Source organism: Sinocyclocheilus grahami, unplaced genomic scaffold (assembly GCF_001515645.1).
Source record: "Sinocyclocheilus grahami isolate Dianchi unplaced genomic scaffold, SAMN03320097.WGS_v1.1 scaffold382.1, whole genome shotgun sequence".
Lineage (NCBI taxonomy): Eukaryota > Metazoa > Chordata > Actinopteri > Cypriniformes > Cyprinidae > Sinocyclocheilus > Sinocyclocheilus grahami.
This window is the reverse complement of record NW_015505561.1, coordinates 1,252,214-1,267,607: the sequence shown is the minus strand read 5'-3', so window position 1 is coordinate 1,267,607 and position 15,394 is coordinate 1,252,214. Positions and strand designations below refer to the sequence as shown.

Genomic DNA, 15,394 nt, shown 5'->3' with positions numbered 1-15,394 from the left:
AAAAAAAAAAAAAAAAAAAAAGGGGGGGGGGGGGGGGGGGGAATGAGTGTTAAGTGTGTCAGGTCCTATACTTCCTACTTAGATGAGGGCTAAGAGGCTGAATGTCCACTTTCTAGTTGTCAGTTCGGTGAAGTGAGGTCCCTTTCTACTACGAAGTCCCTGCATTTTGCTACAACTTGAGCTGGCCGTAGCCAAACGTGACGCCAAACAGGAGGTCTTACCTGTTCAATCTTGATCATCGTAGATAAAGAACAGCCTCCTACAACTAAAACACTGCAGAGAGACTGAGATGGAGAATGCAAATGCGACGGGTCGAGTTAAAACTATACGTAGACCTTAAGGCCAAGGGCAGCTGTGCCATTCAGGGTTCTCAACGATTGGTCAGTTATGTTTAAGTTTGTCTATAACAACACTTTTCTTTCACAGTAAAGCACTGTAGGGCCCTGAAACCAAACATCCTGCTGACATAGATTTACCATATAGATTTACCTTCTGAAATATAATTTGTATCAAAACCAGCGTTTGTTCTTTTATCAAATATATACGACTATCGTGCAATAAAGAGAGAATATATGGACTCTAAAATGCAAATCTTATTTAGGATAGTTTCTTTTAAGGTACAAAACTAAATAAGGCATAAAAGCAGTGTTTGAGGTCATGTTTCTAAGGCCTCTCCTGTATGCGAGTTGGTACGTGTCGATAAAGCAACACATTGAAAAGCACTGGGCGGTCAGTCTTCCGTAAAAAGGCACAAATGTTTGTTCATTTGAAGGCTTTATATTCAAAGACAACCTGTTGGATAGAGGAAAGGGGTGTGGGGTGGTATGCCTGAGATTTACCGCCAACAAACCATGAAGATTTGCGTCCTTTACAAAACAGCAAGGTGTACAGGATTGTTTAAGTGGTTTTAGGGATGATTAGAAAGCTAAAAACCATAAAGCGCACTCTGATACGTTGCCCCAACTTTCCGGTTACGTTCCCTCAGGGTTAAAACTGCATTAAAAAAAATAAATAAATAAAGTTGAAGGAAATATCATGTGTGATCTATAATTTGTCATCCAGCTGGTGGTCATGAAGACGGACTAACATATATAAAACGAATCCCCCAATGTATATACATGTGTTAAGATACGTTAAGAGGTTGTTGAGTGGTCCCGTCAGCCGGCTGAGCTTGCTGAACAGCTAGGAAAGTTGGTGTCCGGAGCCGGCAGTGAAGGCTGATAGCACGCTAGCATTAATGGCCCTGAAGGCAGTGACATGAAGGGCCAGGTTTGAGAGTGAAAGGCAAGCTGGTTCTGCAAAAAATCTGGGACTTGAATCTTGCTATGCAAAAAAAAAAAAAATGAAAGAGCGTCTGTAAGCGCAAAGTCTGAGAACTATGATTGAGTTTGAGGTGGGGCCAGCATCGTTCCTGCATTTTTCACTTCATCCAAGAGTGTCTGTTTAAATAAGACGATGTCCACTTGCCTGTGACCATGTGACTAAATTTCATGGGCATGAATGACATGACAAAAAAAAGAAAAAGATCACCATCTTTACCCATATTTTACAGGGGTGCATCAACGTCCAGTTTAGGCACTTCTGTATTCTCTTGATTTACAAAAAAAAAATTTTTGGGTTGATCCCTAAATCCTAATGGAGAGCTTCTTGGGGGAAGTGTCCAAGTGTCCAAGAATACTAGTGGGATGATGTTAGTCTAATACAGCAAACAAAAAGGAATGGGTTCGGTAAACAAGGGGCTCTGGCTAAACTTGGGAAAGGGGCCATGGTACTTAAAATGCATAAAAAAGATGTCGGTATTAATAATTTTTAGTGTTGCAATATTTTGAAGTGAGTGAACCTGCATGTACAGAAGTTAAAAAGATGGTTTGGGCATCCGAACATGCTGAATGGATGGTCTTCACGTAACTTCTGAGAGCAACAGTTGCCTTCAGCCCTTAAGGAGGACAGCTCTGTGTTGGTAAGTTTATGTGTTTGACCACGTCTTCTTCAGCAAACGTTGTTTTCTAAAGACAACTGTGCTGTCGCTCGCTGCAGCTCAGAGCTCACCCTCCTCTGGCCCGTCTCCAGGTGTGCAGCCAAAGTCTCCGGACTCTTCCGCTCTCCATTTTCCTCCCCCAGTTTAGGCTCCACCTCCTGGGTAAGCTCCTCCCTCTCTGCCCTGCTCTTCTTGTCCTCGGCCTCTTCGGTTCCCGCCTCCATTCGCTGGTCCTCACTCCAGCGGCGTTTAAAACGCAGCTTCAGAGGGATGCAGCGCGTACCCCCGGGGCTAATGGGAGCACCCTGGCCCAGGTTTAGCTCTCGGGGTTCTGCTTTAAGACCTAAAAGATTTACCCCAACCCCTGAGGTAGGGGCAGCTGGGGTCTTGAAGACATCTTCCTCGAAATCATCATCATCAGTCATGCGATCATGGTTGGGTGGAGGGGCAAGGCCACCATTAGGGTGAGGAGGGGAAAAGACATCACATTCGTCGTCGTCTTGCTCCTCCTCGCTGATGTCGGTGACCTCGACTTCTTCCTCCGACTCCATGTCTGAGATGGGCTCAACCTACAGAAGAAAGCAAAATGAGCATTACAGAAAACCATTTTCATTCTCAAAGGAGCTACAGTGTGGATTTTTTTTTTTAAGGTGAACATACCTTGATCTTTGGTGGACCACCTAGGGTTGAGTTGTTGGTCATCATTCCAGATGAAGCAGAATTTGAGGCTGCACCAGGCTCCCCGCTGTAAGAGAAGGAAGCAGCAGCTCTTCCAGAATTTGAAGCATGTCCTGCTCCAGCCGGGTTTGGCCCTTCTCTCTGTTTGCGACCCAGTGGTGGTGGCTGTAACTTGAACTTGAACGGAGATAAATGAGGCTCCTCAGCCTGATGGTGCAGAGGGTGACTTGACAGGTGTGGACCTACACCCGCTGGTGCTCCCAGTCCCTTGTCTGGGCGCTGGGGCTGGGGGATGATGATGTTGGGATAGTGAAAGAATGCACGGGGACTCAGATGATAGTTGTAGACACTCTGAGTGTGAGCTTGCAGGTAACGCTTCATGTCTTCTGGATTGAACGAGAAGTGGGAACCCAGCATGGGAGACAGGGATGGAGAAGGTGTGTAGGGCATGTGAGATGTAGGGGTCATGGAGAGAGCTGGAGAAAGAGCAGGAGCCAGCAAGCCTCCAGGGCCTGGGAGAGGGGACACTGGGAATGGAGACAAGGATTCAGGGTGGACCCTGTGTGGGGGTGCATGGTGCCCACTCCTGGGGAGCCCAGTTGGGTTGGGCGGTGCACCGTAGACACGGAACAAGGAATCATGGGACAAGCGCGGATGGAGCAGGTTTCTGAAGGCACGGTCGGCCAGGCGGTCGTCACCGGGAGCTATGCCAGTTTCCTCAAGCTCCGAGTTGGTGGAGGTGCCATCGCTGCAGTCGGAGACAGAGCCACGAGCTATGCGTCGAGGCACAGCACTGAAGACACCAGGACTGCGCAGTTCCTCGCTAGGAGAGAGGACGTCCGATGGCGTGGATGGAGGGAAGCGGAAATGAGTGCTTACACCTGATGGGACAGGCGGTGCACTTTGTGGAACACCAGAACCTATGAAAAAGGTTGAGAAATTTTAATAACCATTTTACTTTGTACATCAAACTAAATGGGTGGGTTTCAGAAAGATTGAGTTTAAGAAGCAGGGGTCTTCACCTGCAGAGCCCATGTCAATGAATGGATAGTTCACCAGCACCAGCTTGTTGAAGTTGAACTTGTAGGTGAATCTTTTCCCTTTGGTCTTGTGCAAGATCCTTTTGTTGTAGTAGTATCTGCGGAGACAGTGTTGGCATGGTTACGCACTTGCCAAAGCCATTATTAGGAGTCACAGTTTGTTGAAGGCCGCCCATTTTTATGTATTTGACATTCTTGTACTTGTTAAACTTTGCAAAGGCAATGACCAGTTCAGAGATGCAACTTACAAGAAGTTAATATGCACATTAAATCAAAAACAGAGTGACTGGTTTTCGAACACATCAAAGTATAATTCTCTTGCAATAAATGATAGGTCAAAAATGAAAATTCTTGGCTGAGACTGAAAACTTGGGACAAACTCCGAGGGCTGTGACGGTGACAGATTTTTACCACCGTGGTGGTAATGGGCCAACTACCGCAGGTGGTGCGGTGTTGATAGGCTATATATTAATATTATATGTATAAATATTACACGTATATATATATATATATGTATAATTTTTAAACACAAATAATAAATGAGGCTCAATCATCTATTAACAAAAATGCGTGTTTATTTTAGCACTTCCAACAGTGAACACGCAGCCTGCAAAACACTAAAATAAATATCAAAGAAATACAGTTAAACAAGAAAGTAGCCTTAATAATAAAGTTAAATACACCCTGTCTACCGGACGAGAGCAGCGCGACACGACAAAATACTATAGAACTCATTATAATCAGTGATGCTACATGACATGACAAATCCCCGACAGTAAACTGCCTCATCCTGTTTATGAGGTATTGAGACAAAGTTCAAATGTCCCATGTAGACCGACTCAACCTTTTGCGACGCGCCGGTGTCGCGTCCGGAGTAGACACAGTTCACTTTTCTGCCGCCAAGCAAGCGGGCGCATTAACTCCTCGTCTGGCACACGCTCTTTTTGAAATAGGAATCGTTGCCACATTTCTTGTTAACATCTTTCATTTATCGCCATCTCGTTTGTATTTGGCCAGTTTGGAGAAAGCCTCACCAAACCTGACCAGCCAGGCATTTGCGATCACGGGAACTTGAAGACACTTGTACAAACGCGGATGGGTGACATGAATGGAGATGGCTCCAGATCGGCGATGTAGTATTTGGTTTCCCAACAAGGTCCAATCGCCCAACACAAAATTAATTTGCTGAATGCAGGATAAACGGTATTTTCCTGCACTCAAACCTGCCAATCTAAAGGAAACGCCGTGCATGGCGTTTGAGGTCATTTGTGAATTAGGCTACCATAGACTTATAGTCTAAATTAAATTTGTATTATGCTTGTTATAGAGTGCATGACGTCACGTGCACTATTGCCGGTGACAGTAGACACGGCGACCGTCACAGCCCTACAAACCCCCCAAACTGTTAATTTTAAATTGGCTTCTGAATACCTACTAAAATTATATAAATAATATCAATATTATTATTCAAAATTCTATTTCAATATTTGAAGCAAATTCACTATATTCTCTCTCTAATTGGACTGGCCTTAATGTAACAAAAAATAATCGTTCAAACAGCAAATTACATTAAATCCAATTGACCTAGTTCAGATCACACGCAGAGCTTCTTATGCTTAAATTTTCTTAATTTTAAACAGATCTGTTAAAAATCTTGTGTAGCCAAAATTCTATGATCATATGCGGCACCTGTCAGGAAACAAAATGTAAGACCAGCGTTTCCAAAGAGAGAGAAAAAAAAAAAACCTTTTCCAGTTAAAGCCTGACATAATTACTGTATCGTTAAGGAGCACTTAATATATCACACACGTTAAATTCCTCCATACATGAGCAGATACGTGACTTCATGGCTATTTGAAGCTTCAGATGTTAAGATGATTTATGGGTTCAATGTGTTTAATTAAGATGTCACTGAGGGTGCAGAGAGTACATGTGTGAGAAGACATGATTGTGATATACAATGATGTGTGAATCAGGGCACTGAGAAGTTCACAGGCACATACTCAACCAACAGAGAAAAGGGCACATACACAACACATGCACAACACTTTGAAGTGCATTTGAACTTGCTTCAAAAGAGCACAAGAACTCTTAACCCTGTCCATATTTGCACACGCATGTTGTGCAGACATTCACATACATGCAGTACATATGCTGTTGAGTGAAACGGCTGATCCAAATGACCTTTTGTTTACTTTCACTAAGCTTAACACGGATGACATTCATTATGAAAGCAGTGGTCTGGTCATATGATGGTCTACAAGCAGCATCAGGTTAACAGGTAAATACGAGTGTGTACATGTTGTTTTGCATTGTCTGTTGGCCTGCAGTCTGTTCATTTTCAACAGCTCAACAATGAGATGCCTGTGCAGCCTGGAGTCTGTCTGAAGGGTGTTTGAATTTTAGTGAACACGTGCAACCTCTTAGGTATGAAAGAAAAGAAAGCAGAGAGAGTGCCTTCAGGCCTTTCTTTCTCAAATGACTAGATTCACGCTGAATGTGCACACTTTTCACACATTTTCCAAAAAGAATCTACAGAATAGATTTACTGGTAGTAAATTGGGTTAAACTAAACTGAAAGTACTGTTATTGGTTGCTGATGAAAGCACGATGAAATTAGTCAAAAATGATACTAATCATCTCTTAAATTAACATTTAGAGACCAATTCGGTGTTCAGCAAACAGTGATGACGGTTTTTTGTGGGCGGAGTCTGGTGGCAGAAAGTGACAGTTTTCAAATAACAGCCTATGGAAGCCATGAAATAAAAGAATAAAAGGAGTTATATTTCAAAATTCTGACATTGTTCTTGCAATTCCGAGATTATATCTCACAGTTCTGATAAGGAAAAACGACTCTTCATTCTCTCTTTTCCCCTCAGCTCAGAATCAGGAGTTTATATCCCGGACTTCTAACTTTTTTCCTCAAAATTGACAAACTCGTTATTGTTGAGTTAAATTGCGTCCGAACTAGGAGATACAAACTTGGGTTAATACAATATGTCCCCTATGAATTGCATATGGGAATATTATGTAGACTTATTGTTTAAATCAAATTTATGCTTTAAAAGTAGAGTAATCATAGCGGTTGTCATCCATAGTCTGTCCATTTAAACATCTGCGTTTAGCTTCAAATGGCGTCTTTGCTGACAGTATTCTATAAAAATGATTTGCATTGCGATTCTGACATCCAAAAGGCACAAAAATAATTGTTTTATCTTATTCCATGTATTTTACCCATTTCCCTCCACTTGTTACCGGCGTTCTTCTGCCAAGAACGTCTACTCCAAATTAGTCTATTCAAAACCCTTTTAAAGGAACACTCCACTATTTTTGAAAATAGGCTAATTTTCCAGCTCCCCTAAAGTTAAACAGTTGAGTTTTACTGTTTTCAAATCCATTTAGCATAGATCATTGAATCGGATTAGACCGTTAGCATCTCGCTCAAAAATGACCAAAGAGTTAATATATTTTTCCTATTTAAAACTCAACTCGTCTGTAGTTACAACGTGTACTATTACGCAGCGCCTGAAAATAGTCCCCAGCTAGGTAACTTCCAATAAGCCTATTTTCAGGCGCTGCGTAATATCATTGCGCCTGCTGAACCCATGGTACGGCAGCAAAGTTCCTTGATTATTACGCCGGAATGAGAGTATAGTTCCTAGCCATATCGGCCTAGAAAATCACAACTTTTCATTTTCCATCGGTCTTAGTACACGATGTAACTACAGAAGAGTCGAGCTTTAAATAGTAAAAATATAGAAACTCTTTGGTCATTTTTGAGCAAAATGCTAACGGTCTAATCAGATTCAATGATCTATGCTAAGCTACAGCTAAAAGTGCTACCGCCAGACCCGGAGATCGGCTGAATGGATTCAAAAACGGTAAAACTCAACGGTTTAACTCTAGGGGAGTTGGAAAATGAGCCTATTTTCAAAAAAATAATGGCGTGTTCCTTTAAAATGCAATCATATACTTAGAGTCTGATGGTATTACCATGTTTTGTTTTGGTAATCATTCAGTACCAAGTTATACCTTAAAGTTGCTAGTGTATTCTGGGTTAGTTGCTAGGTTTTTGCTTAAGAATGTACAAAACAATGCAGATAAAACACCAAAACGTAGTACTAAATGTTAGCCATTTGAACAAACCGTTAAATCTGAGTAATAGTGATGTTTGCCTGAATGAAAATACAAAGGATTAAAGATTTGTAGAATTTTAGAATCACTGGCAATCAAATTTAGCAGAAATCTGCAAAGGTTTTGTCAGAGGATTCTGTGTGGGCCTATAAATGAACACCACAAACTTCCCAATTATGCGAATGAAGAAAACCAGCTTCAACAGAGCATGAAAAGGTCAAGATGAGGTCACAGAATGCATGTATGTGTGCATGCTTTTTGGAGTTAATTTAGAGGACATTTTTGTGTCCTCCACATGTGTCGAACAGAGGCGAGTTCTCTGTGTTTCTCAGAAGTGTGACACTGAGGAACTTTCTGCTTTACATCTGAACTGTACACAGCTTTCTGTTGCCTTTCTTCTACCCCCTCCCTTCCTCTTCCATTCATGTGTCCATATTTCTCTTTGAGAAATGAAAGAGTTCTCAGAAGTGGAGGACGCACACTAGTCCTGTAAGTGATGGCTGATGAGCGCTAAGTGGGCTTGATTATTCTGGGATGGTGAAGGCAGGTTCAGCAGGTTTGAGTGGGCATCTGCAGGTTGCCATGGTGACCGGTCCAAAGCGTTGAATAACACGAAGAGACAGACAAACAGGCAACTGGACAGATTGCGAATGACAGACGAGGACGGAAAAAGGAAAAGGCGGAAAAAATGGTATACGGGGAGGAACGCTAACACAGAAAGACAAGCAATGCAGAGGCGTTGCTGATGAACACAAAGTCAAAGAAATAAAGCGCTCTAGACTGAGCAAAGATAAAACTGGCAGCAATATTAGTCTACCTTGAGCTGGAAGCTTTAGTTTACAGCAACAAAATGCTCACAAAATGCTGATTTTGTACACAACTCATTCGCTTTATACCAAACTCTAGTGAGCTGTCTTGCAATTCCAAACTATTGTGAGACGAAATGGACTAAAGTGAGTGAGATGAATTGCTCTTCATGAGAAGCAACTCAGCTAATGGCTACTAAAATGAACCACAAGCGAGACTTGACATCAACATCAATAATCTGATGTTGTCAAGTTGCTAATCTATGATGCTATTTTACGTTAGCATAAACTATCATCAATCTGGTTGTTAGCATTTTGCTAAGCTAACATTCTACTTTTACACTAGCATGTCAAGTTGACATTCTAAGCACAATTGAACTATTACACGATTGAATATGCAGTATATATCTGTTTTCTATTGGCATAGCGTGTCGGCACATTGCTAAGCTAGCATGCTATGTTAAAGGCTATAAAGGTTATATGATGCGATTTAATTTTTTCCTTCCTCTTTGGAGTGTTACAAGCTCTTGGTGCATTAAGAAGATCTATAAAGTTGCAAAGACTAAAGTCTCAAATCCAAAGAGATATTCTTTATAAAAGTTAAGAGTCAGCCACACCTACCTAAAACAGCTCGTCGAACACGCCCCCACATGTCTACCTCACTATGTGGGAAGATTTGCATAACGCCGCCCAAATGCTCACGCAAAGAAAGGCGGCGTAACTTTTATTCTCGCTGTAGTATTGTTGCCGCTGCCACCATGTCCTGAAGACGCTGTGTGTTTCGTTGCGAAAGCAAAACTACTTTGTTTGGCCTTCCAAAAGAGGACGATATCCACTTCGTCATGCCTAGAGCTGATCCGTGCTGGTCGCTGAGGTAATACATCAACTTAGTGCTGTGGATCGCCGGCACATTTTATGGAGGACTGTTTCACGGATCCTGGGAGAGTAACGTTAGACTAAAATGCCGGCAGTTCTGACTCACGTAAGTACGTTTTCTTTTATCATTTGCCACTGATGATTCAAACGCGAGTTTTGGGCAGTGTAGAGTAGCACTTGTTGTTTGTCATTTCTCTGATCACAAATGCAGACAAGAGTTTTATGTTTACGCGGCGCGATGCAATGCAACACGTAAAAAGACAGTACAAGTCATTATAATCCGTAATTATGTCTCCACTGGACGCAACAAATGCCTCGTTTGTAATGGGTTTTAATGTTGTCTCGTCGCTCCGGCCTGACACGGCATCAACAGTATGTGAGGGGCGTAACATTTCCATCTCACGCTTGAGGTATTCGGCCAATCACAATGCACTGGATAGCTGGCCAATCACAGCACACCTCGCTTTTTCAGGCCGATGAGTTTTGTAAAAATCGACGCGTTTCAAAAAGGCGGGGCATAGAGGAGAAACAATAATGTACAGTATGTGGAAAATAGTGTTTTTTTAACTTTAAACCGCATAAACATTTCATTACACCAAATAATGTTCTTTTTAGCAGCATCATATGACCCCTTTAAGTTATCATGTTGCCAAAAGTGATAAGGCCAAGGATGAGAGCTATGTTACCTATATAACTAAAGGTTTAGTTATCATTCCAATTCTATGACAATAGCAGCATCCACATTACTGCTATAACGATGATGAAGCATTACTTTTGGAATCACTTTCAAAACATTTTAATTTGAACGATAAAAACATCGACAGCCAATCAGAATCTTTAACCTGACTTTAAAGAGTGAGTATTTAAAGTGGCAGACATCATAACAGCACACTTATAATATACATAACGTTAATGTTCATCGGTGTGGGCGCTAATAAAGTTAGCGTCATTGGTGTGAACTCTTGTTTGATATTTTCAGTTCATTTTGGAAATAAGATATCCAATCATTTTGTCACATCTAGAGCAGTTACTGCATCAGTAGAGTGCTTATCAATGTTGTCTAGGTAGGCAGCTCACTTGGTTGTTGAACGTAGCCTAGGGCTGTAGTACTTGAGTTCAGACTCGAGACATTTTTCTATGGTCTCGGACTTGTTGGTGTTTGCACTCGGACTTGTCTCGGACTTGGTCATTGGACTCGCCAAATGTTCTCATTGGTCTCGACCGAGTCCAGCAATATGCTTTTTTTCTCCTTCAAAACAAAATCACATTTGCATGTCGCGCCTGAAAACGCTAGGCGCGCGGCTTTCTCCTTCTTTCTATTTTCTTAAAATAGGAGATATGCTGTCTCTCGCATCACATACATTAGCAATAGTTAAGTATGTGGTCTTGAAGAGGATTCCTTTTTTTTTTTCTCTCATTTGGACTCGGTCTTGACTTGGACTCAGTCTCGACTAGTCCTGGTCTTGGACTTGTCTTGAACTCGACAAAGCTGGATTTGACTACAGCTCTAACGTAGCCATTACCCAAGTTCAATTAGTTACTCTAATGCAGCTGTTTTCATCAGCAAATATACGGTGGGTGCAAATGGCATATTATGAGCATAACTGGCATTACAATGGGATTTAATAAGCAGATTTAGTCTTCACCTGAGCGCTCGGCTGAGCTTGTCATAATTCATCTGGGGCTTGCACTTGCGGGCACCCCACAGTCGTGCCACCTCGTCCGGGTCTTTGATGACGAATTCGCCGTAATCCCCCTGCCAGGCGATGACATCATGGTACTCCTCCTTCCGCAGCAGCTCCAGGATGAAGTGCCAGAGCTGGATCTGTCTGGAACCAGGACTCGACTCCGGCTTGTAGGCCCAGTCTGGGAAGGCAAACCCTAGAGGTCAGACACAAAACACGCCTGAGACTCTTGCCACTTCGATGCAATCTAGCCAACGTTTGGCAAGAGTAAAGTGAAGGCATGTTTCACCACATCTTATCTCGAATAATAAGAGGTTGTATTACCTCTGCTGTCTATTAAATGACATTAAGCCAAGGGAACGATACGTTTCCAAGGCTGTAGGCCTTTATACAGACTCGCTCTCTGGATTTTAGTCTGGTAAAAGTTTGTATGCGATTTCTATTTATCTCTCAATCACCTCCAAGTCTGAATAAGTTGTAAGAAATGCCTCCGCGTCTAGTTAACGAGCACCTCGATCCAGAATCCTTGAGGCAGAAGTCATAATAACACTCATATACACACACACAGATGGTACACAGTCTCTACTTTTAGACTCTTTTAGACTCAATACTTGCAGAAAAAGCAGGAGGCCGCTGAAGGTGAGACAAAAACACGGCTGTGACTTTAAGGGTCTTTTTTTTCCTCATTACGGGAACTGTTTGTGCTTTGAGACGTTAACACGGACAGACAGTTACACAACATGCTAAGTGACAGACCTATTACGAATCCATGCACAACGCTGAGTCAACGTGACATCGTGAGACGGCGGAAGAGCTCTTTGAAACAAGCACGAACAAACACCTGAAAACGTTAGCCTTTGGCGCACTTGGACGAGTATGAAAAAGCCAAGTCTGCAGACTCAACCCAAACGAGGTGAAGTATTTCTGCTGGCTCTAAATTAGACACAATGTCCTATTAGGAAAGAAAAAACAAAATCAGAGCAAAAAACAATGAACCGAGATTCTATCTCTAAGGCGAGCTATGTCAGGTGGGAACGACCAAAAATAACAGCATAATTCCCACACTTGCACACAAATAAGAAATATAGGGTCTTAGCGCACTACGTGGTGTTGTGCTCCCTGGAATGCCCCTTTCAGACGGTTTAGAGCTTGGCAGCTAATAAAGCCTATCGCCGTGCTAGGCAGCGAACGCAGAACAGCTCAGCATTACCACCACCACCGCCAACCGCACACATGTGCTGCGGGGACCCACGCTGAGCAGGGGGGCGGTAGGATGACTTGGACACCGTGGGCTGGTACTAACTGTCCGTGACAACTGCTGAACAGTCGGCAATGCGGCTTGACTCATGACTCAACACAGAGTCATATGAGCAACAAGTTTCTCAAACATTAAGGACACAAATTTGGTTCATGTATAAAGTCCTGATAACTTGCAGTTCAGTGAGCGAGTCAGATGTTGATTCAGTAAGCACTTAGCAAGTTCGTCAGGTTGATTCAGACCAGCCCATAAGAGTTATTTAATCATGAATTCGACAATTCTTCCAATTCCAGCAAATAAGAGACAATCAATCGTGAATGGACTACACAGGTTGCGCTGCTTGTTTTTTGAGATGTTTGGTTGAGAGATCTGGCAGATCGGAGATGTAAAACTCACTTGACCCACTGAAAAGCAGCAGATCAGTTCCATTTCTTGTGGTAAACAACACAGAGTCATATGAGCAACAAGTTTCTCAAACATTAAGGACACAAATTTGGTTCATGTATAAAGTCCTGATAACTTGCAGTTCAGTGAGCGAGTCAGATGTTGATTCAGTAAGCACTTAGCAAGTTCGTCAGGTTGATTCAGACCAGCCCATAAGAGTTATTTAATCATGAATTCGACAATTCTTCCAATTCCAGCAAATAAGAGACAATCAATCGTGAATGGACTACACAGGTTGCGCTGCTTGTTTTTGATTCACTAAAAAGGTCCAGCTCATATGAGTCATTTGCCATTGAATCAACTCAACAGAAAGATGCGCTTTCGCCATTATTCAGCCAGAGTAAAAACACTCAAATCAGACTGCAAACTCGTATTTGGAACTGGAGTAAAACTCAAAGACTTGATTCCTTTTGCTGTGTGTTGAAGATTCAGCAATGCAGGAAACACTGGCATAACCGCAACAGAAGTGATACTCAAAGTTATACTAAAATAAAAAAAATGCACTCCACCAATTGGGCCTGTAATTTTGGCGCCTTTTCCAAAGAGATTTAGGCCTATAGGAATGAGACTTCAAAAAGTTAATTCATGCCAATTTTACCAAGACATGTCACATTAAATGGCTCATATATGATTAGTTGTGTGTTTGTGGGCCCAGACCTCCACCGAATGAGTGGGCACACAGAAACACAAAGCATCCCACAGTTTGTGCGCGTCAGCGCTGACTCACGGCGTATGCGTGAGTGCATTTGTCATTCAGCTTTCACGAGAAGTGCGCCTTTTCCCTCCACTCTCATACCTTTTTCTCTCTCTCGTGCATTGGGTCCCAGGCTCCCACACCATCTCCTAGCAACAAGACACTTTAGTGCTATAAATACACGTATAGCAGAGAGAAACAAAGTGAATGCAATTAATCAATTAATGAAATCAAAACGCATAAGCTAAAATATCCAAAGTGCATTTGATTCTAATAAACAAAGAGAGATTAAAAGGACCGTTTCCCCAAATATGAAAATTAATTAATGTCGTTTCAAACCTTTATGACACAAAATACAGTATTTCAAGAAATATCTCGGTGTTTTTCATCCATACAAGAGTCAATAGGTTCCAAAGTTGTTTCGGACCCCATTGACTTTCAGTGTATGGACAAAAATATTCTTCAAAATACCTTCTTTTGTGTTTTGAAAAAGACCCAAGTCATAGAGGTTTGAAATGACAAGAATACATTTTACATAATTATATATTATAATTTTATACTTTTTATATTAAAATGACAGACTTTCTTTCATGGGTGAACTTTTCCTTGAAGTAGCTAATTCTATTTATTGCTACAGTATTCATAGGTGGTTGCTTCAAAATAAGTATTTAATCAGTTTTTTTTTTTTTTTTTTACTTTTTTTTTTTCCAAAATCTTTGAAAGGTACTTAAGCCACACAATTTGACTGTAGTGGGATGAGTTCTGTGCCAAATTTTAATACATGCGCTCAGGGGTTTGTTCTCCATCCAGTAACAGTGATGTTTGCTCAAAAAGAACAAAGTAGTAAGCCACAATTGACAATAGGGTGACGATAAACAGGTAGACGTCCCTTAATAATAAGAAGTGACATAAAATAAACCCCAGACGAGGGCTAAACGTCAGACTCCGGGGAAGGCCGAGGAATGACTTTACAAGAAACAGCTCGGAGATACTTTCAAACAAACCAGTGTGCCATAATACAATCTTTTTTTCACATAAGACCACAAGACAACTTAGCGCGTGCACACAAACACGCTCAATCAAAGCGCAATAACAGCTAAAACAGGCACGTCCCCTGGTGCCTGTGGGTTCTGCTGGGACTGCTGTTTCTCTGATGGTTACTGTCACTAATGGGTATGGAGTCAGGAGACCGCCAGACGAAACCCTTGCTTGACAGGGCCCTGTACACACGCTTAGAAAAACAATATGACATAAGTCTTACATGATAGCACCTGTACAAACTGTACCGGCACAAACAAACAAACCGGGTGACGAACATCTGACCGAACATTACACGCAAGTTCAAGGAAATTGGACGCTAATATCCACCTTGGCATCGTTCTTTTGCCAGACGAAACCCTCGCTTGACAGGGCCCTGTACACACGCTTAGAAAAACAATATGACATAAGCCTTACATGATAGCACCTGTACAAACTGTACCGGCACAAACAAACAAACCGGGTGACGAACATCTGACCGAACATTACACGCAAGTTCAAGGAAATTGGACGCTAATATCCACCTTGGCATCGTTCTTTTGCCATTTCGGTGCGTAAAGTCTCTAAAAACAGCACCTATCGCCGTCGTCTCTGTTTGCATTTAGCGTTCAGCTGCAACAGCTCTTTTTTTTTATGGCGAGGCCATGACGCAAGAACGAAAAAGAAAACAAAAACGCCGTCCTCTGAGTCTCTGGTCTGTATTTAAAGGCCTAGAAATGTTTAGGGCCCCCGCGCTCATTCGTCTCCCCCATTTCCCTCCCTT

At 42.1% G+C, this 15,394-nt stretch overlaps 1 protein-coding gene across 1 annotated transcript; it reads right to left on the bottom strand.

The window, feature by feature from the left end:
• Nucleotides 1–1,989: 1,989 nt before the first annotated feature.
• LOC107549829 (ETS domain-containing transcription factor ERF-like) lies at nucleotides 1,990–11,884 on the bottom strand. Its single transcript, XM_016231002.1, has 5 exons — nucleotides 11,809–11,884; nucleotides 11,159–11,393; nucleotides 3,679–3,794; nucleotides 2,639–3,576; nucleotides 1,990–2,547 (listed from the first exon to the last, which is right to left on the bottom strand). The coding sequence occupies exons 1-5, from the start codon at nucleotides 11,882–11,884 to the stop codon at nucleotides 1,990–1,992; spliced, it is 1,923 nt and encodes a 640-aa protein (XP_016086488.1).
• Between the last annotated feature and the right edge of the window lie 3,510 nt (nucleotides 11,885–15,394).